We start from the raw sequence: 25,499 nt of genomic DNA on the forward strand, positions 1-25,499 counted from the left end.
TAAGCTGTAGATGCTGTCATTTTCCCCCCTGCTTTAGCATTGTATCTTACACATTTTTGCATGTTACTTAAACCAGATTGTTGTTGGTGTTCTCCATTGAGGTATGATTTATGTATAGTAAAAATCGGCCTTTTTCAGAGATAGTTTTATGAGTTTTAAAATCCCCATACAGTTGTGGAACCACCACATTCAAGATATAGAACAGTTGCATTATCCTCTTTGTAGTCATCGGGATTGTTGTGATGGTTCCCATAAGGAATTCTTTGCCTTAAAAGGAAGGAAAGTTGATCTCTAACAAAGGAAAACAATATCTGATCACAAAATAGGTACCATGCGCCTTGGCTTTAACTTCCTACAAGGGTTCATAGATCTCTAACTTGTGTGCAGCCCCTCAAACGTTTAATTGCCTGGGTCTCCAACAATGGAGACAGAGGCCTATTTATTTTGCTTCACTAAACTACAGTGGCTAAAGAGAAGGAAAGGGGAAGAGGAAAGACTGAAACATTTCAATCACTGATACTAGGAAGAAGTGATATCCGGAGATCAGATATAACCTGGACAATGATGAAAGCAAAACAGAAACCTTGGGCTTCCCTGGTGGCGCAGTGGTTAAGAATCCTCCTGCCAATGCAGGGGACATGAGTTCGAGCCCTGGTCCGGGAAGATCCCCCATGCCTCGGAGCAACTAAGCCCACGCACCACAACTACTGAAGCCCATGTGCCTAGAGCCTGTGCTCCGCAACAAGAGAAGCCACTGCAATGAGAAGCCTGCACACCACAACGAAGAGTAGCTCCCCATTCGCCGCAGCTAGAGAAAGCCCACGCGCAGCAATGAAGACCAAATGCAGCCAAAAATAAATAAATAAAATAAATTTATTAAAAACCAAACCAAAACAAAACAAAACAGAAACCTCAGGACAGTTGGGGGCTTTCTGGAAAGAACCAGGGGCTATGTCCCATCCCCAGGTAAAAGAAGAACCAGGATCCCTGCACATAAAGTGAACTTGTTCTCTGAGAGTAGAGGGCAAGATCCTGGCTAAGTCTGGGCTGCAATTGCCTCCTGACAAAGAGCAGAGCTTCTGGCTACAATTTGTTCTGGGGTCTGGAAAAAGCTTGTTTGAGTAGAACCCGAATGCATGGCAACTTTCCAAATTGCAAAGCAGTGGAAGAAAAGTCCTCTGTGCCCCCCAGAGCACAAACTTCCCTGCAATTCCTGCTTTTTTTATTTCACAGGCTAGAAAGGCTAATGTAGAGTCTGCTTTGAATGGCTCGACAGCAACAAAGACAGATCTGGTGCCAAGTCTTAGAATGGTTGGGAAGATGAATGTACCCAATGAGATACTATTTTTTGGGCCCTCTTAATCTATAAAAATAATCACAGAAACAGCCATAGTCTGCTGAATGTTGTAAGGCAAAAGAAATCTTTGCAATATATCTTTCAAGTTGTGTACTTCCTGTACCTTTCCCAGATTTCAGTGTTAGACTGAAGCTTCCTCCCAAGACTTGACTTCCTGAATTATTTTTGGAATGGAAAAAGTCATTTTTTCATATTTTAAGAGCACCCTGAAATGGCTCAGCCTTTTTCACATTCTCACTGTTTCACATTCCTAGCCTGGCTCCCTGCCTGTTACAGTGGGGCTCTCCTGGCTTCCAATCCAACAGTGCCTTACAGGCTGGACTTTAAAAAGTGACCCAGAAGGACTTCCCTGTTGGTCCAGCAGTTAAGAATCCACCTTCCAACGCAGGGGATGCGGGTTTGATCCCTGGTCAGTGAACTAAGATCCCACATGCTGCAAGGCTACTGAGCCTGCACGCTGTGGATTCTGCATGCCACAACTAGAGAGAAGCACGCATGCCACAACGAAAGATCCTACATGCTGCAACGAAGATCCTGCATGCCACAACTAAGACCTGACGCAGCCAAATAAATAAATAAATAGTGACCCAGAAAGGCTGGCTCCAGTGGGGGGTGGACAGAGGGGACAACTGCAGTCAGAAGTGAATCATATTGCCTTAAAGAGCATCAGCCTTAATTTTTAATATTTCCTTTCCTTTTTTTTTAAATTTATTTATTTTTGGCTGCATTGTGTCTTTGTTGCTGCACGTGGGCAGCCATCAGGGGCTACTCTTCAGTGCGGTGCGCAGGCTTCTCATTGCGGTGGCATCTGTTGTTGTGGAGCATGGCCTCTAGGCGCGCGGGCTTCAGTAGTTGTGGCTCGCAGGCCCTAGAGTGCAGGCTCAGTAGTTGTGGCACACGGACTCTAGAGCACAGGCTCAGTAGTTGTGGTGCACGGGCTTAGTTGCTCCGCAGCATGTGGGATCTTCCCGGACCAGGGCTTGAACCCATGTCCCCTGCATTGGCAGGCAGATTCTTAACCACTGTGCCACCAGGGAAGTCCCTAGGCCATGAAAGTTTTTAAAGAGAAAAACGGGAAATAATCTCAGTCCATCATTAAGGTAGGGGGTCAGATTCTTTGTCACTTTCCGCTGTGTGCAGACTCCCCATGATCTTCCTTTAGATGCTATCTTTTTTTTTTTTTGGCCGTGCCATGTGGATGCGGGATCTTAGTTTCATGACTAGAGATCTTAAATCCCGGACCAGGGATCAAACCCGTGCTCCCTGCAGTGGAAGCGTGGAGTCTTAACCACTGGACTGCCAGTGAAGTCCCCTTTTAGATGCTATCTTGTTCATGTAGTTTGCTTGCAGGATTACTGAAGGGAAGGCTGGGGAAAAGACCTAGTCATCTGTTCATTATTCTTCATTTCTACTACTTTTTTTTTTTTTAATTTTATTTATTTATTTATTTATTTATGTCTGTGTTAGGTCTTTTCTGTGCAAGGGCTTTCTCTAGTTGCGGCAAGCGGAGGCCATCTTCATCACGGTGCGCGGGCCTCTCACTATCGCAGCCTCTCTTGTTGGGAGCACAGGCTCCAGACGCGTAGGCTCAGTAGTTGTGGCTCACGGGCCTAGTTGCTCCACGGCACGTGGGATCTCCCCGGACCAGGTCTCGAACCCATGTCCCCTGCAGGGGCAGGCAGATTCTCAACCACTGCGCCACCAGGGAAGCCCCATTTCTACTTCTTTAACCTAAGAAAAGAGTCAATAGATTAGGCAAGGCATTGTGTGATCAAAAGACTTAAAAGGTATGTTTGGGCTGGAGGCTAGTTAAGCATGGGGGGCACCTGGTGTAAAGGTTAGTTAAAATATAGTTTTGCTAAAGTGACAAGACAAAAAGCCTCCTGCAAAGAGTTGCTTCCTGCACAGAGTTGCTTCCTGCAGACAGTTGCTTACAAAGCTAGATAGTAAATGTGCCGAGATAGAGAGGAGGAGGTGGGAATTGATTGGGTAAGTAGACATATCTGAACGTATGTGGAGACATGTGTGGACCAGCAAATAGATGAGGATATGTAAACATTTGTCCCATAATCATGACCTCTTGTCTGTCTGTAACTTAGGTCTCAGGATGTGGCTGTGTTTGAACTTGAGCTCAGAACACTGGGTTCTGTCTCAGTAAACTTTACTGTTCAGCAATAAATCAAAACCCCATTGCCTCCTCTTATCAGTCACCTAGTTACCTGGATTCCAGGAAAACCAATCCCAATGCTAGGAATTAGCTCTAGCACTTGGCATCAGTGGCAGATAATGATATATAAATAACTTCGTATTTTGTATAATTGTTCTCATGTGCTGTCTACAAAATAAAATTGCTCTTGCTAAGATCAGTAAAGATCTTCTGGTTGTCCAATCCAGTGGTCACTTTACAGTGCTTTCCTTCCTGACCCTATCTGTGTCATTAACAGTCTTGATCATTCTCTCCCTGAATCTTTTCTCCATGCTTCCCTTGACATCATTCCATTCTGACTTTCTTCCCACCTGTCTGGACACATTCCTACTCTCTTTCTGCCTGTCCTTTGGCCACTGTATGGCAGACACTACTGGTTGCCTAACCAACAGTTTTCTCCTCTTGTTCCTTTCTGATGAATCTTGATTTTGTCCAAGATATCCTCCCTTCTCTGAGTGGCAATGCTTTTCCCAAGAGTTAAGCCCAGACCTCTGAGATAAAACCTGATTAATCTAAACCACTGGTTCTCAAAGTGTGGTCCCAGGACCAGCAGCAGCAGTCTCACCTGAAGAGTTCCAATCATCAAAAATTCAAATTCTCAATATTCAATATCCTGTGATAAACCATAATGGAAAAGAATATTAAAAAGAAGTTTATACACACACACACACACACACACACACACACACACACATCTGAATCACTTTGCTGTACAACAGAAATTAACATTGTAAATCAACTATAATTCAATAAAATTTTTTAAAAATTCAGATTCTCAGACCTCACACTAGACCTACTGACCCAGAAGCTCTGGGGATAGGGCCCAGCAATGTGTTATAACAAGCTCTCCAGGTGATGCTGATACAGGTTCAAATCTGAGAACTGCTGGTCCAAGTCAATCACGATGAGTGGTCTTGTTCCTCTTCCTAGTGATGGTATCAGGCATGCACATATGATGAACTTTTTGCTAATGAGACATGAGAGCAAGTCTGCTGGGGGAGGGGTCTTGGAAAGATTTCTTTGCTTCTAAAAGAGGTAAAAGGAAAAGATGCTTCCTCTTCATCTGAAAGACACTGTTGTACTAGATGTGATGCCTGGGAGTGCTATAGCCAGGCTGGACCATGAAGAGAGCAGTCTAAAGGTAGCAGCATGTTGAGAATAGCAGAGCAGAAAGATGGACAGGGAATGTTACGAGTTGAATTGTGTCCCCCCTAAAAGATATATTGAAGTCCTTACCCCCAGTACCCCAGAATGTGACCATATTTGAAAATAGGATTGTTGCATATATAATCAGTTAAGGTCATACTGGAGTAGTGTGGTTCCTAAATCCAGTATGACTGGTGTCCTTGTAGGATGAAAGACACAAAGAAGATGGCCATGTAACAATGGAAGCAAAGATTGGAGCCTGTCCTACAGGTTTCAGAGGGAGCATGGCCCTGCTGACAACTTGATTTTGGACTACTAGCCTCCAGAACTGTGAGACAATAAAATTCCTTTTTTTTTTTTTTTTTTTTTGCAGTATGCGGGCCTCTCACTGTTGTGGCCTCTCCCGTTGCGGAGCACAGGCTCCGGACGCGCAGGCTCAGCAGCCATGGCTCACTGGCCCAGCCGCTCCGCGGCATGTGGGATCTTCCCAGACCAGGGCATGAACCCGTGTCCCCTGCATCGGCAGGCAGACTCTCAACCACTGCGCCACCAGGGAAGCCCAATTCCATTGTTTTAAGCCACCCAGTTTGTGTGACTTTGTTATGACAGCCCTAGGACACTAACACAAGGTCCTTGTGATCTATACAGCTAACCATACAGCCATTCTACCTTGATATCACTTGTTATGTAAAATAACAATTTTTCCTTATTGTTTAAGCTAGTTGGATAGGGTTTTTGTTTTCTTTTTATTTCCAGCTTTATTGAGATAATTGACATAACATTGTGTCAAGTTTAAGGTGTACAACAGAATGATCTGATACACTTATACAAAAATGTGAACTGATTACCATAATAGAATAGAGATTGGCCCATTTGTTAAATTTCTACATTTCATGCTGCAGTTTAAAGTGACCTAAACAATATATCTTCTTTCCAAAACTGAGAACTCCTTACGAATTCCAATTCTTTGAGATAAATTTCTGAGTTAGAATGCCCAGTGGGGCTTCCCTGGAGGTTGAATAAATTTGTTTGGGAGGAAAAATTTTCCCTTCCTCCCTTCTAGGTTCATCGGCTGGTCTAATAATTACATTGACATAAGACAGAGTAAGTAAGTATCACATTCAATTACCTAAGTATGTACAGCAGCCCCACAAAGACAGACTCAAAGGCAGTCAGGTAATTAAGGCTTATATACCATCCTGAGCTAAGAAGGGGGAAGTGGTCTGGGGCTTCAAAGGGGAGGAAGACAATTCACAGGAAGATGAGAAGAGCAAATGTCTGGTAAACAAAGCTTGTCATGCCACACAGGTAAGCCTTTCTGATATAAAAAATTATCTCTCTCTTTCTGGTACAGGTTCCCTATCTAAATTCTCTTAGGCAGTTAAGGGAGAGGTAAAAAGCTTTTCTTGAGTCTGCTGGGTCTTAATTGCCTTCAACTCAGAACAATCCACATATGAAAGTAGCACATTTTGGGGTGGTTTTCTGCTACCCCCTCAACTTTTTACACAAGCCCTCACAGTAACCAGAGTCAGATGACTCTTTTCTTTGGGGAGGCTGTGTGTGTGTGAGCTTAATTGCCGAAGTGGGAAAACAGAATGTTGGAACACAATCCCAACCCTTGGTAATTTTGTATAGCATGTTTCAATTGCCAGTTCACATGTAATCACTCCTTACCTGACAAATTGCTTGACTTGCTAAATGAATGCTTCATTTCACTTACCACCAAGAGGAAATAAACGGTGGCCATAAGCAGAGGTAACATTTTACATCAAACGGAAGTTACAAAAACCTCTTCTATGGAGTTATAGGCATCCTCAGCAAGGTTTTATTTATTGAAACATATTTCTATTTTTTTTGTTAGTTTCTTGGCTTTTTTGGTTTCTGTTTTTTTCCTTCTGATGATGGAATTAATATATGCATAAAAGGATTAAAATTAAAAAAAATTTTTTTAAAAATTAAAAAAATTAGGGCTTCCCTGGTGGTGCAGTGGTTGAGAGTCCGCCTGCCGACGCAGGGGACGTGGGTTCGTGCCCTGGTCCGGGAGGATCCCACGTGCTGCGGAGCAGCTGGGCCCGTGAGCCGTGGCCTCTGGGCCTGTGCATCCAGAGCCTGTGCTCCGCGACAGGAGAGGCCGCGACAGTGAGAGGCCCGCGTACAGCAAAAAAAAAAAAAAAAAAAAAAAATTAAAAATATTAATTTATTAATTAACTTATTTTTGGCTGTGTTAGGTCTTCATTGCTGTGCATGGACTTTCTCTAGCTGTGGCGAGTGCGGGGACTACTCTTCATTGTGGTGCGTGGGCTTCTCATTGTGGTGGCTTCTCTTGTTGCAGAGCATGGGCTCTGGGTGCGCGGGCTTCAGTAGTTGTGGCATGCGGGCTCAGCAGTTGTGGCTCAGGGGCTCTAGAACGCAGGCTCAGTAGTTGTGGCACACGGGCTTAGTTGCTCTGAGGCCTATGGGATTTTCCCAGACAAGGGCTCTCACCTGTGTCCACTGCATTGGCAGGTGCATTCTTAACCACTGCGCCACCAGGGAAGTCCCAAAAGAATTTTAAAAGATTAGAACATTTGATTTTTTTAATTAAAAAAATTATTTTTTTTTTGCAAGGAACCCGTGGCTGATTTCATCTAATTCATGCAGCCTGTACCACTCCTGAATTACATACTGTGCTCACTTTCCCCAAGGAATCAGCCTGTGTAGGACTCAAAGTGTGTCCTTAAGATACTGAGTTAGCCAGCCAAGAGTAGGGTTTCGACGCCCCTTGATAAAGAGCTCTTCTGGGCCAAGCGACCAGGACATGCCTGTCATAGAAGGGGCCTCAAACTTTCTCATTACAGCCTCAGTCCTGCCCGGGAACTACAGTGCCACCTCTGCCTCTCCCAGGGTGTAGCACGGCTCTCCTAGTGTCTGGAATTTCTCAGAGAGGTCCTGAAACTCCAGGACCAGGAGGCCTGGTTGAAAGGACAGCATCTTTCCCTGGTAGCAGGACCAACTACATAATTTGCAGACCCAGTACAAAATAAAACAAATTCTTAAGAATTTACAAATTCCTCCTCAACAAATTGTTAAGAATTGCAAGACAGCAGCAGCAGAATATTCAGCCAAGTGCAGGACCTTTCTGACCTTGGTTCTCTGTGTGACTGCGCAGTTCACACACCTGTGAAGCTGGCCCAGCCACAACTGTGAGCCTTTCTACGTGTACTTTATTTTATTTTTATTATTATTTTTATTTTTGGCCACACCACACAGCTTGTGGGAATCTCAGCTCCCCGACCAGGGATCAAACCCGGGTCCCCTTCAGTGGAAGCGTGGAGTCTTATCCACTGGACCGCCAGGGAAGTCCCTTTATGTGTGCTTTAAACACATCATTTATTTAATGTTCTTAACCCCATTTTAATGATGAAGACTGAGAGGTTAAGTAACTTTCCCAAGGTCATGCAGTTAGGAAGCGATTTGAGTCTGGATTCACACTCTGCTTCTAAACTGGAAAGCGCCAGCTCTGTTTCCAGGGCAAAGGGTAGACAATCTTCACATTTAACAAAGTCCATTGTTGGTAAACAATGCCTTCTTGTTCTGGTAGGACGGGATGGAATCTTCCCTGATAAGCCTGGACTGCCCACAGCCAGGAAGAACTGCCTAAAGCCACTGCCTCTAATACTATAAAACTGTTTCAAAAGGCTTAAAAACCCTTTCTGCCACTCCGACCTCCCTTGCTTTCCTAACCCTCATCAGTCACAGCTGAGCGGCTTCCTGGTGCTTGTTTGTATTCTCCTCCACCCCTCCTCCCAAGAAAAATAGCTCTAGGGTGTTTTAAAGCCTTTACTTAGGACAGCTTCACTCCACCCCGCCTCCAGACTGCCTGACCTTCTCCCTCCTGCTGAGCAACCCTCCACCGACATCTTCCTTCACTAGAGCTCTGGGTCCCCTGAGCACCCCACCTTGGGCCTGTCCTGGAAAAGCGTCCAGGCTTACAGAGACAAAGGTGGGGTGGGGGAGTGGGAGGTGAGAGAGGGGGCTCCTAAAAGCTCACTTCAGAGATGACTCTGGCAGCCCCCCAAGGGAGTTCTTCCATGCCTCTGTGAGCCATCAGGGGCTGAATGGTAAGGAAGAGAGCACTGAGTCCCCAGGTCCAGGATGTCAAGGACAAGGGGAGGGAGGCCACGGAGACCAGGAGCACCCCGCCCCGGGAAGGCCACTGTCTCCAGTTTGGAGTTGATGACTGACATCCTCTGACTTATCTCAGGTTTTTCATTAAAAAAAAAAAAAAAAAAAAATCAGGGACTTGCCTGGTGGTCCAGCGGTTAAGACGCCGCACATCCACTGCAGGGTGCATGGGTTCGATCCCTGGATGGGGAACTAAGGTTCCCGCATGCCATAAATAAATTTAAAAAACATTTTTTAAAAATCACTTTGTAATTTTCACAGTGGATTTTAAGGTGGCAGAACTTTTTGCAGGTTCTGTTATGAAGGCACTATAACAACTCACAATACTTTTCAGATTAAAGTAACCAAACTGAGTTCACCTTACTGAAGAAAAGTCTGAACACATTCATATTCACTATTTTTTTTTTTTTTTTTTTTGCGGTACGCGGGCCTCTCACTGTTGTGGCCTCTCCCGTTGCGGAGCGCAGGCTCCAGACGCACAGGCTCAGCGGCCATGGCTCACGGGCCCAGCCGCTCCGCCGCATGTGGGATCCTCCCGGACCGGGGCACGAACCCGCGTCCCCTGCATCTGCAGGCGGACTCTCAACAACGGTGCCACCAGGGAAGCCCCAATATTCACTATTTTTATTTTTGGTTTTATATCAATATTACATCCCCTGCTGGTCCTGAATTCTTACTATCATTTGTCTCTGTCCAGTCATAATTAAAATGCAGTAAAGGAGGGAGACCCTAGCCAGAAGACACGTGAACTGATGGAAGAAAAATCTGCCCCGCCACAGAAACCCAAGACGGATGCTGTTGCAGCAAAAATAGAAATGAAGTTTCCCTCTCCTAAGAACAAAGAAAATGAAGGGAACAGTTAACAGGCCAGAAAAGAAACATAACCTGGCCTGAAAGAGTTAATCACTCCTAGTTTTAACTGTTGCTAATCTTGTAGTGTCTGTAACTAGATTTGTACTTCACAAAGCTAACCTATCACTCTTTAACATTGTGTGAATTACATCCTGCACTCCTTTGTAGCAAATCACCCCTTGTAGCTGTTTGCATTTCAGAAAGGAGGTCGAAGGTTGATAACCCAGAGACTAATGGACCAAATTACCGGGTTGCCTGACGCCAGCGGTGACTGTTTTGAAATAATGCAATCACTCACTTCGGACTGAGAACTTCCCGTATAAGAATCCCTGTAATTCCCTAGGGAAGGGAGGCACAGTTCTTGAGGCACTAGCCTACTGTGTCTTTCTTTTGCCTGGCAAAGAAAATAAAAAAGCCTATTTATCTTTTTAAATAAATTTATTGATTTTTTAATTAATAAATTTATTTATTTATTTTTGGCTGCATTGGGTGTTCGTTGCTGCTCACGGGCTTTCCCTAGTTGCATCGAGCGGGGGCTACTCTTCATTGTGGAGCACGGGCTTCTCATTGTGGTGGCTTCTCTTGTTGCGGAGCACGGGCTCTAGGTGTGCGGGCTTCAGTAGTTGTGGCACGTGGGCTCAGTAGTTGTGGCTCGCGGGCTCTAGAGCACAGGCTTAGTAGTTGTGGCACACGGGCTTAGTTGCACTGTGGCACGTGGGAACTTCCCAGAAAAGGGCTTGAACCCGTTTTCCCTGCATCGGCGATGGATTCTGAACCACTGCGCCACCAGGAAAGTCCCCTCTCTATTTCTTATCTTCCAAATCTCTGTCTCTATATTTTTATTCGGCATCAGTGCACAGGGAGCCAAGATTTTTGCAACAATGCAAAGAATTTCTTGTGGAAGCTGCTTTCTGCTTCGTGCTCCTGCTTCACGGTATTGATTAGTGCACAACACTCTCCTGAGTTTGTCAATACGCACAGCAAAATGTTCTTGACCTCTTCAATGTTGTTATATACCTGTCAACTGAAAAAAAATGCACAACCTAGAAGTCGAGAGTTGTTTTATTTGGTGGACATACTGAGAACTTAAACGTGGGAGACAGGCTCTCAGACAGCTCTCAAGGACCGTTCCTAAGAGGTAAGGGAGGAGCCAGGATTTATAGTTTTTGCAACAAAGACCAGGTAGTGGGAACATCAAAAGATTGCTGTTAATTAAAGAAAAACAGACATCTCAAGTTAAGGAATTTAGTGCTTTTCTATGTATGGGAAGATGCAAAGTCTGGCTCATTGAAATCATTCCTTTGATATGCACCTCAGCTATCTGGGGCCAGTATCCTATGTCTTCTCATCCTGAGTCTCCTCAGGTTGCACTATCGGGGGTCGCTGTAATGTGGTGGTTTGATGGCTGCAACATCCTGTTTACTGATATGGTAGTGGCATTCTTAGTTCACACTATTAGCCACCACCATGGTTTGAGGTTGGAGGACAACAGGACAAATTTCGATAGAGAAGTGGGTGCTTTCGGGGTATGACTGCTGGCTCTGCTGTGCTGATGACATGGACTAACACCTCAAACCTCCACAGGCATCTGAAACCTCAAATGGCAGCACATCATCTGTGATCATCTTCCTTAATGAGCAGGATTTATTTATGGCAAAGTTCCAGGTCAGAAAGCCCAAGATTTAGCACCATTCTCCTAAATTTGCACCCTTCACTAATCCTGGTGACCCCCTTGAGCTTGTGTGAGGGGTAGGGGGATATTTCAGACTTACAGGGACCTAGTACTTTATCCACGATGAATTCCTGAGATTCATCACTGTTAGTGCGGGTGGGTGCCATTATTGCCACCGTTGACTAACAAAAAATGCACAACCTAAAAGTTGAAATTGAGTGTTATGTTTTATTCGGTGGACAAAACTGAGGACTTAAGCCCAGGACACAGCACCTCAGATAAATCTGAGAGACTGCTCTGAAAAGGCAGGGGCGGAGCCAGGATGTTAGAGTTTTTGCAACAAAGACCAGGTAGTTGGAACATTAAAAGAGTGCTGTTAATTAAAGAAACCCAGATATCTCAAGTTAAGGAATTTAGCATTTTTCTATGTATGGGAAGATGCAAGAGTCTGGGGTCACTGAAATCATTCCTTTGATATGCACCTCAGCTACCTGGGGCCAGTATCCTGTGTCTTCTCATCCTGAATTTCCTCAAGGTGCACCATGGGGTGGGGGGTGGGGGGGCTGCAGTGTCTGATGATTTGATGGTGGGCATTATTTTTCTATCCTGAGTTCCCTCAGGGCTCACGGCTGGGGCACCTGTAATGTGATGGCTTGATGGCTGCAACATCCTTTGTTTACTAATATGACAGGCAATATTTTTCATTCACACCACCTTTTCCTGGTCATTGACTACCCAACATCACCCAGACATGACCTCCTCCTTTTTTCTAAAAGGGAACCTTTAAATTAAAGTTTACCCTGAATTAATCAATTCAGTAAACCATCCCCTAATAGGGTACAAGTAATGTACCCCAATCCATAGCCTTCTTTCCTTTGGCTTGCCTGAATAATGAGGAAGGCTTAAATTCTACCTAAATGGCCTTTTCAACAGTCTTTTTAGTCATAAAATAGTCATGCTACAAAAAGTAGCATGTACATAGCCTTAATAATATTAGAATTTATATTATTTTTAATGTCTGTTTGGAAGTACTATAACTTATTTGTATAAATTCTCTTATCAATGGATGTTCAGATTGCTTTATACTCATAAAATCTCTGGGCTGAATATCTCTTCATGTCCATTGAAGGGGATCAGGGTATGCCACCCCCAAATATGCCACTTTGGCATAAGAATTATTTTGAGTTGAAAGAATATGAGAAACAGCAGATGCAGGAAGGGCTCTGTGCCCTCCTCCTTTTTACCTAAAAGCAGGACAAATTTCCTGTGAGTGTTATGGAGCAATGGCTCCTGTGTCCATGGCACAGAAAGCCAAACTCTGACAGAGGATGTTTACAGCAAAGTAAGGGGTTATTGCAGGGCGCCAAGCAAGGGAGTGGGAAACAAGTCTCAGATCCAGTCCATCTTGGTCTCTGAGTTGGGGGTGTTTTTAGAGGGAAAGAACAAAGAAGCTGGGATTAATTATCATCTGGGATTAATTATCGTCTTGGGACATTTCTATGACATTTTGTAAGCATATTTTGGGAGACAAGATATCTCTGGGTTACAATTCTCTGGCCCGGTGGTTCATGGCTCAGGGGCCTATTAGCTCATCTTGCCCTGGAGAAACAACCTGAGTTTGTATGTTAATGATGATATTTACAACAGCAATTTTTGTACATCAACTATGTTATCTACATATCTACATCAACTATGTTATCTACAACTATGTTATCTACAACAGTTTAGTCATCTGACTCTGGTTGATTAGCGTTCAGTTAGCAAAAGATTATGGTCAAAGGGGACAAAAGAGGGATAGAGGTCAGAAGGGACAAGAAAGGGAATAAAGTTTTGGATAGAGAGATTAATCATAAACTTGGTAAAGGGAACCCACTGTTGGGGGGCTCAGTTTCATGAGAAAGGCACCCTCCCCATACTAGGAGGTGGGGAGCTATCGCTGAGGTGAATATTCACAGACAAATATCACTTCAGCAATCCTTATCTTCCATTAGTTTCCCTCACATATTTACCTTCACGTAATTTACTGCCCTGAGAAGCTCAAACCCCTTTTGTCTCATCACATCTCCAAAAAATATCACTCTTTGTTAAAAATAGTACATAAGCTCTCAGGCCTAATGGCTTCTTTGGGGTTTTCATGTCATTTCTGTGAGGCCTCTCCTATCTATATGAAATAAACCTTTTTCTGTTGTTAATCTGTCATGTGTCAGTTTAATTTGTAGGGCCTCAGTCAATAAACCTAAGAGATTAGAGGAAAATGTTTTTTCCTCCTTTACACCATCTTTGTCCACATAACCAATTATTTCCTTGGACTGAAAATGTCTGTCACATTTGACATTGATACTTATTGCCAAGTGTACAAAGAGTGTAGACATATTCATGCCTACTATCAAAGTATGTTTAAGCATTCTAATGTGCCTAATTGTTTTCTTAGACCCAAATCCCACTGCCTCATGAAGTCTTCTACTCCCACGCACCAGCATCTCTTTCCCTTTTGTGCAATCCTTTCCACCTAGGGTCTGCAGCACTTTGTAGCTGAGCATTTCACTGTTTTCTTGAAAAAAAATTATTATTTTTTTTGGCCAAGGGACTTGGCTTGCAGGATCCCAGTTCCCCAACCAGGGATCAAACCTGGGCCCTGGCAGTGAAAGCGCTCAGTACTAACCACTAGGCTGCCAGGGAATTCCCACCGTTAATTCATCCAAAAAAAAAAAAAATTCCAGCTTGTATTTGTGCCTGGTCCTATGCAAGTCAGTGGAAATACAAATATTAATTAGACCAAATTACCACCTTCCAGGAGCTCACAGTCCAGTGGGCATCTAAACCTTGTTGTTAAATGCATATTGTGAGTAGCTGTGGGGTGGGATGTGGGGTGGGATTTAAAAAATGGATATAATTATTCTCCTGTTAACAATCGGACAGAACAGCACCGGCACAGTAAATGGTGTCTGTGTATGAGTCCCTGGGACTAATAATGAGAGGTGCTCAAATTTACACTCCCCACCCTCCCAAGCGTGGGAATGTAATTACAAAAGCAGAGTAAGTTTCCCAACTAAAAGTACCACTGCTTACTCATCCCAGCAGCTAGAGCATTTGGCCCACCTAGAAGGCACTCAGGAAATATCTGTTGAATGTTGGAGAAATTAATAAATGCATGGATGGATGAAGACAGCTTACTATAAGCAAGGAAAAACTGCAATTTAAAGTATTTACAATCTCCCCATGCCTAAAGAGGGCAGATCCTCCTGAAGTTGCCTTTGTTTTGATGATGGGGTGGGGAAGCACTTGGGAGAAACTGATAGGGAATGAAAGGTCCTCTATTACAACAGGAAAGAAAAATCTGGGGAGACAGCTAGGAAGGGGGGAGGAGGAGTTCTTGACAAGAGCAGAGCATGGTTTGGAGAGGAAAGGGGAGATGTGGCAGCTACTAAAAAGAGCAGGTGGGGAGAAATATGTTTTAAGACTTTTAGCAGATCTGTTGTGTTATTTGTTATCTTCCCAAGAAGACATCAGTAAAAACAATGTACTCTTCTGTGTCTGGTCAGGACTCGTCTTTTTTTTTGCGGTACGCGGGCCTCTCACTGTTGTGGCCTCTCCCGCTGCGGAGCACAGGCTCCGGACGCGCAGGCTCAGCGGCCATGTCTCACGGGCCCAGCCGCTCCGCGGCATGTGGGATCTTCCCGGACCGGGGCACGAACCCGTGTCCCCTGCATCAGCAGGCGGACTCCCAACCACTGGGTCACCAGGGAAGCCCAGGACTTGTCTTTTCAATGTGGGAAGGTATCAAGCCGGGCCCAGCGTGAGAGCAGGGACAGTGTGGGAGGCCTAGGGTCCTTTGTGTTTACATGCACCTTGCGTGTTCGAGAATCACGGACTAGAACTCTCTTGCTGAGTCAGAGCTGTGATTTGGTCGCTCAAGACAGAAGGCGGGGAACACGAATGAATTGTAGAATTACAGCGGTGAGGAGGGACGGGGATGACTTCCTTTGGCCCCAGGAGGGGTGTGTTGTGGGTAAGTAGTGATTCTCAGCCTGTTTGCTTAGTCCAGTGCCTGGCACCTAACAAGAGGTCGGAATGTATCTGCGACTGGTTGAATCCTACAGAATAAAGGAGGGGACGGATTACAGAAATCGGCGATTATTATCCCATTGTAGAGATGAAGACACCGAGTCCTGAAGGTGACTCTAACCAGGCCTCTTGGCGGTCAGGGCAGAGTCAATGCCCTAGTCGCCGTCCTGGCTCCCGCTGCCATCCGCCCCCGCTCCCACCGGCCTCCCGCCACAAGCGCCCCACCCACCCCATACTTCCGGATTCCGCTCCGCCCCCTCAAAGCAGTTCCGGTTCCCGAGGCTGGAAGACGCGGCCCTGAACGGTGTTGCGGTAAGTCCGCGCAGCGAGGGCCCTTAGAACTACTGGGCCCGGCAACAGCGGGCCCAGGCGTCAGCGGGCCCTTATTTCTCGGACATTACACCGGACGTTACGCGGCCGCCATTTACCTCACGAAAGCCAGAGGTTCCGGCTTGAGGGTGACGCCATTTCCGGGGCTGGGCGAGCAGGCGAAGGCCGGAAAGGACTCCAGCCTCGCTTTGTGGGTGGGAGGAGTCAAGGAGGGCCCGCTCGGTATTTCCGGGTTTCTTGTTGGAGTGCCGGGGAGCTTAGTAGAGGCGGTGTCACGAGTAGAGTTGCTGGATTTGGCAAAAAAAAAAAAAAAAAAAAAAAAAAAAAAAATGCAGGGCGTCCAGTTAAACTTGAATTTTTAGATAGACAACAAATAATTTTTTAGTATAGGTATGCCCCAAATATTGTACGGAACGTATTTACATTAAAAAAATTCCTAATTTATCTGAAATTCAAATTTAACTGGACGTCCGGTATCTTATCTGGCTACCTTACTCTTGGGCGCCCCCTGCCCTGGGCTCTAATATCCAGTGGCAAAGCTGGTATCCTCTAGGCCTGTATCCATCAGGGAAACAGGTAACAAATTTCGCCCAGACTGTCAGAATCAGCTATCGCTACCTATGCAGCTTTTAGCGCCAATCCTAATGGGCCAGCCTCAAGACACCCCGGCAACAGCTGGGCCCATTTTGAGTCCCCATGGCAGCGCCCGCTGTGTTCCCTTTCACGGCTGGAGTGAGGCGCGGTTTGTCTTCTCTTGTGGGAAAGCTGAGCTCCATGTAGGCTAAGTGGCCAGAGGCTAGAAGTTGCCAGGTTTTTTGAGTGTGGGATAAAGTGATGTTTGGAGTCCAGATTTTCAGTGTTAACAGTGGACAGCTTCAGAGAGCCCAGTGATGTCAAGGGGAGAGCATTAGTCTCATCTCACCTCTCGTTTTGCTCATGAGACCCAGTGAGAGAAATGGAGTTGTCCCTGTGGTAGAGCTGGAGCCTGATTCCCAGCCTCCTTCCCCTGCTCTGTCCATACTTGCTGCTGCAGTCAGCTGGCAGCATTTATGGTGGGCATTTATTAAAGTAATGCCTTTTTACAGATGAGCTCTTGGGGGCTTTATTGTCCCTAAACTCCGCTACAGCCTCTTGACCTTCACCTTAAAGCTTTTTCAGCCTTTACTGTGCCCAGTAGGGAAAATGACTATTTGGCCTCAGCTGGGGAAGCCTGCCCTTTGCCTACTCCAGCCATGCTGCTCTCACCCCTGTGGGTGGTGTGAGCCAAGACTTGTTATGCAGAGCCAAAGGCATGTTCTTGGCATGGGTGGGTCTGACCGTGTAGGTGGAAGGGCGTCATTTTCTGTCTTGCAGATTGGGCCCAATGGTATGTGGGGTCATGTGGCGTCTAAGGACTTCTTCAGGGTTCTACTATGGGCCAGGCTTTGCTGCCACTTCTGATTTGAACCTGAACCTGCTGCTGGACTCACCCTGAGTGCTGGGATTCTTTGGGCTGTGTGCCCCGAGGATGTGCCTGGACCTGCCTGTCGGTGTCCCAGCAAACCTACAGCCTCCCTACACAGACCTAGCCTTTCCAGGCTCCTCAGCCCAGACCCATGAGCTAATGAAATAGAGCAGGCTGTGCGCTCTAGAGCCCGCGAGCCACAACTACTGAAGCCTGCGTGCCTAGAGCCCATGCTCCGCAACAAGGGAAGCCACTGCAATGAGAAGCCCGCGCACTGCAACAAAGAGTAGCCCCCGCTCGCTGCAACAAAGACCATGTATGTGGTCGCCGCAACAAAGACCATGCGCAGCAACAAAGACCCAACACAGCCAAAAATAAATTAATTAATTTTTAAAAAAAGAGGGCAGGCTGGAGGTCACTGGGCTCAAGGTCAGTTGGTGGGACAGCCAGCAGCTTTGTAGCAACAGAAGTGGTAAAGAGGCAAGGAAGGAGTGCCAGAAAGGGGTGTTCCCCGGGCAAGGCTCAGAAGTGCAGGGGGTGGAAAAGGGGTGGGGTGGGAGCCTACTGATAGTAATTTCTTCTTCTGTGAATGATTAGCTCTCAGCTGAAGGGGGTGATCTAGGAGGAGGGCTCAGCTAACAGGACCTCTGGACTCTGGGCAGAGTGTCCAGAGGGCTGGCATGTGGCCTGTGGAAGAGGAGGACATGGTTGGGTGGCAGGCCTGGGCTCAGAAGACTGGACTGGAGTGAGATCAGGCAGCTGTGGGCCTTAGGAAATCTCCTTGGACTGGCAGATGGCCTATTCTTGCAGCAGCAGCTGTGGGGTCCACTGGCCCTGAGCCCTCAGAGCCGTGGCTGTGGGGAGCCTCCTGTCTGGCCTTGCAACGGTGTAACTAGTGCTTTCTTCCCCCTAGGCAGCCATGGATGCCAGGTGGTGCTGAGAGCAGTGGGGCATGGCTGCAGCCCTGCAGGTCCTGCGTCACTTGGCCCGAGCCCCCTTGAGCCCGCTCCTCTGGGGGGGCCCATTGGCCCGGCTGGCCAGTAGCATGGCCCTGGCAGAGCAGGCACAGCAGCTGTTTGAGAGCACTGTGGGTGCCGTGCTGCCGGGCCCCATGCTGCAGCGGGCACTGTCTTTGGATCCTGACAGTGGGCAGCTGAAGGTGAGGGACCGGAGCTTTCAGCTGCAGCAAAACCTCTACCTGGTGGGCTTTGGCAAGGCTGTCCTGGGCATGGCAACTGCAGCTGAGGAGCTCTTGGGCCAGCATCTTGTGCAGGGCGTGATCAGCGTTCCCAAGGGGATCCGTGCTGCCATGGAGAGTGCTGGCAAGCAGTAAGGAGCCTTGGGGGGCTGCTCCTATGTGGAGGGGAACCTGGGCCCAGACTCAGGCTGGATCGGGGCTTCCTTCCTTCACCAGCTTCCATTTTCTTCTGGGACTGGCCTGGCTCCAGGGTGGGTGTCAGTGGGTGTCCTTTTTAATGTCCCCTTCACCTGTACATCTGGGAAATCAGGTGGGAAGAGGAACCCACCCCATATCTTGCTCTCTGTTCTCTCTCCCCTGAGGGAGATGCTGTTGAAGCCACACAGCCGTGTCCAGGTATTCGAGGGCGCAGAGAACAACCTGCCGGACCGAGATGCCCTGCGGGCTGCTCTGGCCATCCGGCAGCTGGCTGAAGGCCTCACAGCTGATGACCTGCTGCTCGTGCTCATCTCAGGTGTGGGTGCCAGATTGGCTCAGGACAGTGTGTTGATGGGGGGTGGGGGTTTCCAAGTATCAGCCCTGCAAGAAGCTGTTGGTCTGAGCTCTCAAGGTCACAGGACAAGGGAGCAGTAAAGAGCCTGGATGGCTTAGTCCTTGGTGGCCTCCTGTGAGCTGTGGAGTCCTCCGCTTGACTGACCTTGTTGGATAACCGTGAGAGGGCACCCAGGGAGCACCTCACTCAGGCCTTGCCAGGAAAATGTCTCTGTTGCTGCTGTCTGTACCATTGTCACCTGGGGCTAGAACCCTGGTTTCCAGCTCTCTCAGAGTCTCCACCCTCGTTCTCCGCTGTCTCCTCTAGGTCTGCTTTCTTTTCCAAGCTGTTAAGGAATAGTTCTTCCAGTGTCTGTTGGGACCTGGGCTACCCCAAAGCAGGGTTCAACCTGGGTGTGGTGACTGTGCACACATTCACTGTATGTCCACACGGGGGCACCCTAACCCCTCTTTCTAGCCTCCTCTTTTCTAGCCTAATATGAGCACTGACTGCCTGACCCCCACCCCCCACCCCGAGTAGGGAAATCCCTTTGTCATCCATCCCCTCTGCCCAGTGTCTTCATTGTATCTGCAGGTGGGGGCTCGGCCCTGCTGCCCGCCCCCATTCCACCTGTAACACTGGAGGAGAAGCAGACACTCACCAAGCTGCTGGCGGCCCGTGGAGCCACCATCCAGGAGCTGAACACCATCCGGAAGGCCCTGTCCCAGCTCAAGGGTGGGGGGCTGGCTCAGGCGGCCTACCCTGCCCAGGTGCGTGGGTCTCTTCTTCCCCAGGCAGCTCTGGGCTGGTGGAGCCAGGCCCACGTGTGCCAGGGAGATGAAGGGCAGAGGCCTGGTACAGGAGTCCACAGGGCTAGGTGTTTTGCACACCCACTTGAGAGGGGTTAGAAGTGGGTGAGGAAGTGCACTGGGTGGTGTGAGGACGTGTGGATAGGTGGAGGCAGTTTGATCTCATGGGCCCTGGGGCAAGGATCAGGTGGGACTGAGCCTTGCCTCTGTGACCCCTCCCCAGGTGGTGAGCCTGATTCTGTCAGACGTGGTGGGGGACCCTGTGGAGGTGATTGCCAGCGGCCCCACCGTGGCCAGCATCCACAGTGTGCAAGATTGCCTGCACATCCTCAATCGCTATGGCCTTCGTGCTGCCCTGCCACGTTCTGTGAAGACTGTGCTGGCACGGGCTGACTCTGACCCCCATGGGCCACACACCTGTGGTCATGTCCTCAATGTGATCATTGGCTCCAATGCACTGGCACTGGCTGAGGCTCAGAAGCAGGCCGAGGCGCTGGGATACAGGGCTGTGGTGCTGAGCACAGCTATGCAGGGAGATGTGAAAAGTGTAGCCCAGTTCTATGCACTGCTGGCCCGAGTGGCTGGAACCCGCCTCACCATGCCTGGGGCTGGAGCCTCTGTGGAGGAGGATGAACAACTCTATGAACTGGCGGCTGAGCTCCAGCTCCCAGACCTGCAGCTGAAGGAGGCTCTGGAGGCCATGGTGGGCACTCGGGGCCCGGTCTGCTTGCTGGCTGGTGGTGAGCCCACAGTGCAGTTGCAGGGCTCAGGCAAGGGTGGCCGGAACCAGGAACTGGCCCTGCGTGTTGGAGCAGAGCTGGGACGGTGGCCGTTGGGGCCTGCTGATGTGCTGTTTTTGAGCGGTGGCACTGATGGGCAGGATGGGCCCACAGAGGCAGCCGGGGCCTGGGTCAGGCCTGAGCTTACCAGCCAGGCCGCCGCCCAGGGTCTGGACGTGGCTGCCTTCCTAGCCCACAATGACTCACATACCTTCTTCTGTCGCTTCCAGGGTGGGGCACACCTGCTGCACACGGGGCTGACTGGCACCAATGTCATGGACGCCCACCTCCTGTTCCTGCAGCCGCGGTGATATTGTAGGTCATGTTTTGGGAACCTAGAGGAGACCTGCAGGGCAGCGTCCTGGAGCAGACCAGGTTTGGTCCCCAGGGCCTCCCCAGGCTTTAGGGCCTCTCCTCTCCTTGGCCCTAGCTACATGGTTGTCCCTCACACCTCCCAACCAGGGTCTCTGCTTTGTGTCCAACTCCTCAACCAGACAGGCAGATGGGGGTTCTCTTCCACCCCTACTTTTTCAGCTGTGGCAGCAGGTACCCCTGAGGCCCAGGACCAGCCCCTAGGCCAATTTGCTGCTCCCATTGTTTTACCCCAGGCAGCCCCTCTGCACAGCTCCTGAGCATGTTTCTTCTGTGGGGTGAAACAGGAAGGACTGAAAATAAAAAGGACCACACTATGGGTTCTCAGTGCTTCTTCCCTCACAGCAAAGGTTAGCGGGGAGCTGCCGGGAAGGGGATGGTGTTGGGCAGCAGCCCCTGTGCCAGGGCCCTGCAGGAGTTCTCCGTACCCATCTCTGCAGGGCACTTGCTTCACTTAAACAGGAGCTTGGGAGGGTTGAGCGTGGCTCCCAACATGCTTGATGTGGGTGAGCAGAGACCCCAGGGAGGACAGGCCTAAGAACTTTAGTCTGTGAGGTCTGGGAGGGACTGGCCACCCATCCAACTGTCACTCTCCCCTGTGGCATCCCTGCTGAGGTCTCTCCACCCTGTGATGGAGTGCCTCTCTGGGCACATGCTTACTGCCTGCCACCAAGGACTTCCTTCTGTCTTTGGACAGCCCTTAGCCAGACTGTACTTTCTTTGGTTGATAAACCCCTATTTATCCAGGGGTTACCCCCAGCCACACAGGACACTGGGTGTTGTTTCCTTGTGTCAGACCCATTTTCCCAGGCTGAACCACTCCCTACCCTCAGAGCCTTTAGCTGTTTCTCTGGGAACACAGTCCAGTTCCTGGTGCCAGCCTGCAGTGGGGGTCTCCAGTGCTGGGATGGTGGGTCAGAGCAGTGGTGGAGTCCAGCAGCCCCTCTCCCCTTCTCCTGTTATGGCTGCCTGGGAAGAGGCCAGTGGGGAGGGGAGCAACAGAGGAAGGGCTTCCTTAGCCAGGCTAGCAGACTGCCCTGGGAGAGGGTGGGGCCACTGTCCCGGCTCTCCTTGGGCCCCCTTGTTCAGTGTTCGAGCCCTCCGCTGGCTGCCCCCACCGTGCGCCACGGCTCCAATCCCTATATGAGTGAGCAGTAGAATCACATAGGAATAAAAAGCCATAGAGAACAGCGAGGCCTGGGGCTGTTCCTGCTGGCCTCCTCCTCCATCCCAGCCGTGCCCTCCTCTCTGAGGGTGTGAGGGGCTCTGGGCCAGGGCTGGCGTGCCCTGCTCCTGGGAAGAGCCTCCCTTCTCTACTTGGGCTCCAGATGATGCAGCTTGCAGATGGTTCCTGGGGGGCTGGGGATGGGGAGGGAGGTGAGCAGGTGAGCCGGGTGCTGGGGTCCAGGGAGATTTAGGGGAGAGGGGAATTCACACCCCTTTGTGATGCAGGGGCTCCATTTCCTTCTGTCCTGGTGGGAGGTTTCTTCCGGCAGGGGTGGGGATGTCATAGTCTTAGGGGCTACTGTCCCCGCATGGCTGTGCCTGTGCCCCGGTGCTCCTCTGGCACCCTCTAGATATGCCCTGTTCCTGCTTCAGTCCTTGCCCTCTGGGGCATGAGGATTAGCACTGGGTGTCAAGTTCCCAGCAACAGCAGGATAAGAGGGTTGGGGCTGTGGCAGAGGGCCTGTCTGCCATGTCCCCAGCATGTGCATGTGTATGTGTGGTGGCATGTGAGCATGCAGGTGTTGGTGTTGGCATCGCAGGAGGGGGAACGCATCTGTGTGTGTACACGGAGATCCTCAGCACGGGGTGTGCTGTGCTGCTTCCTGTGCGCATTGCTGCTTACACACCTGCTGAGGGGTGAGAGAGTGGGGTCTTGCCAGAGTCTCCCCCTGCCACCTTGGCCCCTGCCCTGGGCCTGTGTTTGTGGGGGCTGGAGGCCAGAGGCTGGATTGGGCCTAACCCATTAGATTTGCCCATTTGGTAACCCCAAGATGAGAAAGGATATATTTGGCTGCAATCTAGATGAAAATATGAGATAAAGCCTACATAGCGAGTGTTCTGTAGGACTTATTGTTTGCTCCATAAATGTCAATTATGTGTCACAATAACTGCTCCCGTCCTGTGGCTCTTGGCTTCCGTCTGTCCCCACTTGGGTTCCTGCTGCCCTCGTTCCCACCTCATCTCCATCCCCAGCAGCTTTCCCTGGCTGCTGCCTTCACAGGCCCTTCCATTCTCTGCACTTGACATGAACTGAGAGCAGCTGGGCAATGGGCCTGGCCAGCCTTTAGGTGTCTGCCAATCCAAATCCATTTGTTTTATAGCTGGTGAAGCAGAGAGGGAAGGTGGCTTGTCTGGGGCTGCATGGCAAGTCTGCCACAGAACCAGAATGAGAGCCTGGTTGGGACCTGCTTGACTATCCTCTTCCTACCCTCTGGGGCTTAGAGACCCTGGGGCCTGTCAAGGGCTCAGCCAGAGCCAGAGATCCACTCCTGCTTCCCTGCTGCCCTGCCAAGGGCTTGGGGATGGTGACGTGACCATGACTGGTCTCTTTAGGGGTCCTTAGAACAGATTTGTCAGTCCCTCTTGGCTTAGATTTCACAGCTCCATTGTGTGTGTGATTTGGCAAAAAGCCACGTGTGGTGGGTTTCCACACAAAGGTGTGTGCCTGCATCTGTGTGCACACCTGTGTGTGTGCTCTGAGACGTGTCGGCGTGTGTGTCCAGTTCAACCACGGTCACTGAGTGGGCCTCAGAGCCATGCTCTGAGTGGGGTGGGGGACACACACAGTTTGGTGTGGTTAGAATGTTGGGGAGACGGTGATGCAAGAAACGCAAGGAGGCCATAAAGGCTGGCAGAGGCCAATTGGCAAAAGGCCTCGTGTGCCTGGCTGAAGGGGTTGCACTTCACACTGACAGTGGTGGCAGGCCCCACAAGGAGTTTTTGGCAAGGAGTGATGCCAGGAGGCTGTCTTAGGACTTTGATGCTGAGGCCATCCTTATCATGGGGGTGGGGGGTGGGTGGAAGAGGTGCGGCATGTAGGAGGGAGGTGCATCACCAGGCCCAGCAACCCCCTCCCACCTCCGCCCTGCCCACTCCTCTGCAGCCTCATTCCGGCAGCCTTCAGCCAGGCCAGGCATCCCTTTGGATGCCCACTTTGGAACTAAGGTTGGAAGCCCTGGCTCAAACACCCCTGGGAGTAACCTAGCCCCTCTGTTGCTTGGAATGCCTTCAGGGCATGAGGATTTGTGGGGCAGAGAGCCTGGGCAGCGAGTGGACTTTGGTGAGCATAGGCACCCCACCGCATGTAGGGTCTCACCAAGGTAGCAGTTAAAAGACCTGGAAGGAGCACTGGAGTGGGAGTCGGGTCCTAGGTCCTTGTCTTGGCCATGCCAGCCTCCTTTCTCCAGGCCTTGGTTTTCCCCTCTGTTTAATGGGACAACATCCTTATCTTGCTTACCTCTCTGGGGAGGTGTCGGCAGCAGATGGATGTAGGTAAGAATGCTCTGTGGAAGGGGGTCAGGGACAGAGGGAGAGAAGGGAGAGGTATTGGCCTCTTCCAAGGAGAAGCTCAGGGAGTTCTTGGCTCAGGGAGGCCCCTTCTTCCAGACAGGGTCGGGGTTGAGCCGGCGAGGCCTTGGTGCTCACTGACTGAGGCCGAGCGAGTGACTACTGCCCTCTGGCACTGGACTGGCACTGGCAGGATGTGGTATTTGAGTCTTTAATGGCTGCTGGGGTGCACAGTGCCATGCGAGATCACAGAGCCAGTGGGGGGGATCAGCTAGAGCTAGAGTAAGCTGACTCAGCCTTCGAGAGAGAGCCCCTCAGGGTTTAGAAAAACAGGTGGGGCAGCCTGATCCCTCTGGGTCTGGATCACGTGTGAGGGACCTGATGAGGTCCAGGCTGCGTGGGGGAGAACTGGCTTGACCCCAGGCCAGGAGTCCCTAGCTGGGTGAGAGGAATCCTGTGTGCTAGGGGAGGACAGGGGTTGAGTAGGGGCGGGGGGAACACTGACACGCCCTGAGTGGTGGGGAAGCCAGTGGCCTAGGTGGGCTGTCGCTTGAGAGATAGGGCCACAGAGCTGGGGTGAGCTCTGCCCAGGCTGGGAGGGTTGGCCTTTCTCCCTGAGACAGGGATGTCTGACGGTCAACCCCTCCCTAGGCAACCTGAAGGCCAGTCGTGAAGCTTTGCCGTCCTGCTTCCCTGGCTCAGGCTGCCCTGTTCTGGAGAGGCTGTGTGGGGTGGGCTCGGGGCCCCCGGCTCTGATGCCCCCTCTCTCTACGGGTTGCTCCGTCTGGGAGGGGCTGTTGCCAGCTCAGTTAAGGAGGCTCTGTCCAGGGAGAGTTTGCCCCCAGAAACAAGTGCCCCATCTACCCAGTCCTAGTGGGAAAAATGCCCCTCACAGCTCTGCCTCATGGGATCACTACCCACCATGATCTTGTCCACTGCTGCCTCCTGGGGGTTCAAGGAGCTGTAGGATCTGGCCCTGCCCTAGCCAGATAGCCAGGGTCTGGCCCCCAAGATGCACCCCAGTGGGAATCCCCCCACCCTTTCCCTCATACTCCTGGCC

At 49.8% G+C, this 25,499-nt stretch overlaps 1 protein-coding gene and 1 long non-coding RNA gene across 8 annotated transcripts; one reads left to right on the forward strand and one right to left on the reverse strand.

Annotated features, from left to right (window-relative positions):
• Nucleotides 1-2,733: 2,733 nt before the first annotated feature.
• Nucleotides 2,734-15,928, reverse strand: LOC307193235. Its single transcript, XR_013830258.1, has 3 exons — nt 15,891-15,928; nt 4,129-4,176; nt 2,734-3,088 (listed from the first exon to the last, which is right to left on the reverse strand). It is a non-coding gene; the product is annotated as an uncharacterized lncRNA (long non-coding RNA).
• Nucleotides 15,064-22,243, forward strand: GLYCTK (glycerate kinase). Of its 7 annotated transcripts, none has more exons than XM_079934875.1 (6): nt 15,064-15,174; nt 15,438-15,774; nt 18,150-18,565; nt 18,797-18,948; nt 19,561-19,736; nt 19,999-22,243. In XM_079934875.1, the coding sequence occupies exons 3-6, from the start codon at nt 18,189-18,191 to the stop codon at nt 20,863-20,865; spliced, it is 1,572 nt and encodes a 523-aa protein (XP_079791001.1). In that variant the 5' UTR covers nt 15,064-15,174; nt 15,438-15,774; nt 18,150-18,188; the 3' UTR covers nt 20,866-22,243. The 7 variants fall into 7 exon arrangements, with proteins under 7 accessions (XP_079791001.1, XP_079791005.1, XP_079791002.1 ...); XM_079934879.1 differs by having other exon boundaries at nt 15,174-15,774; nt 19,999-20,515; nt 20,785-22,243; XM_079934876.1 differs by having other exon boundaries at nt 15,174-15,406; nt 15,549-15,774.
• The last annotated feature ends 3,256 nt before the right edge of the window (nt 22,244-25,499 follow it).

This window comes from Stenella coeruleoalba (assembly GCF_951394435.1).
Source record: "Stenella coeruleoalba genome assembly, chromosome: 10".
Taxonomy (NCBI): Eukaryota; Metazoa; Chordata; class Mammalia; order Artiodactyla; family Delphinidae; genus Stenella; species Stenella coeruleoalba.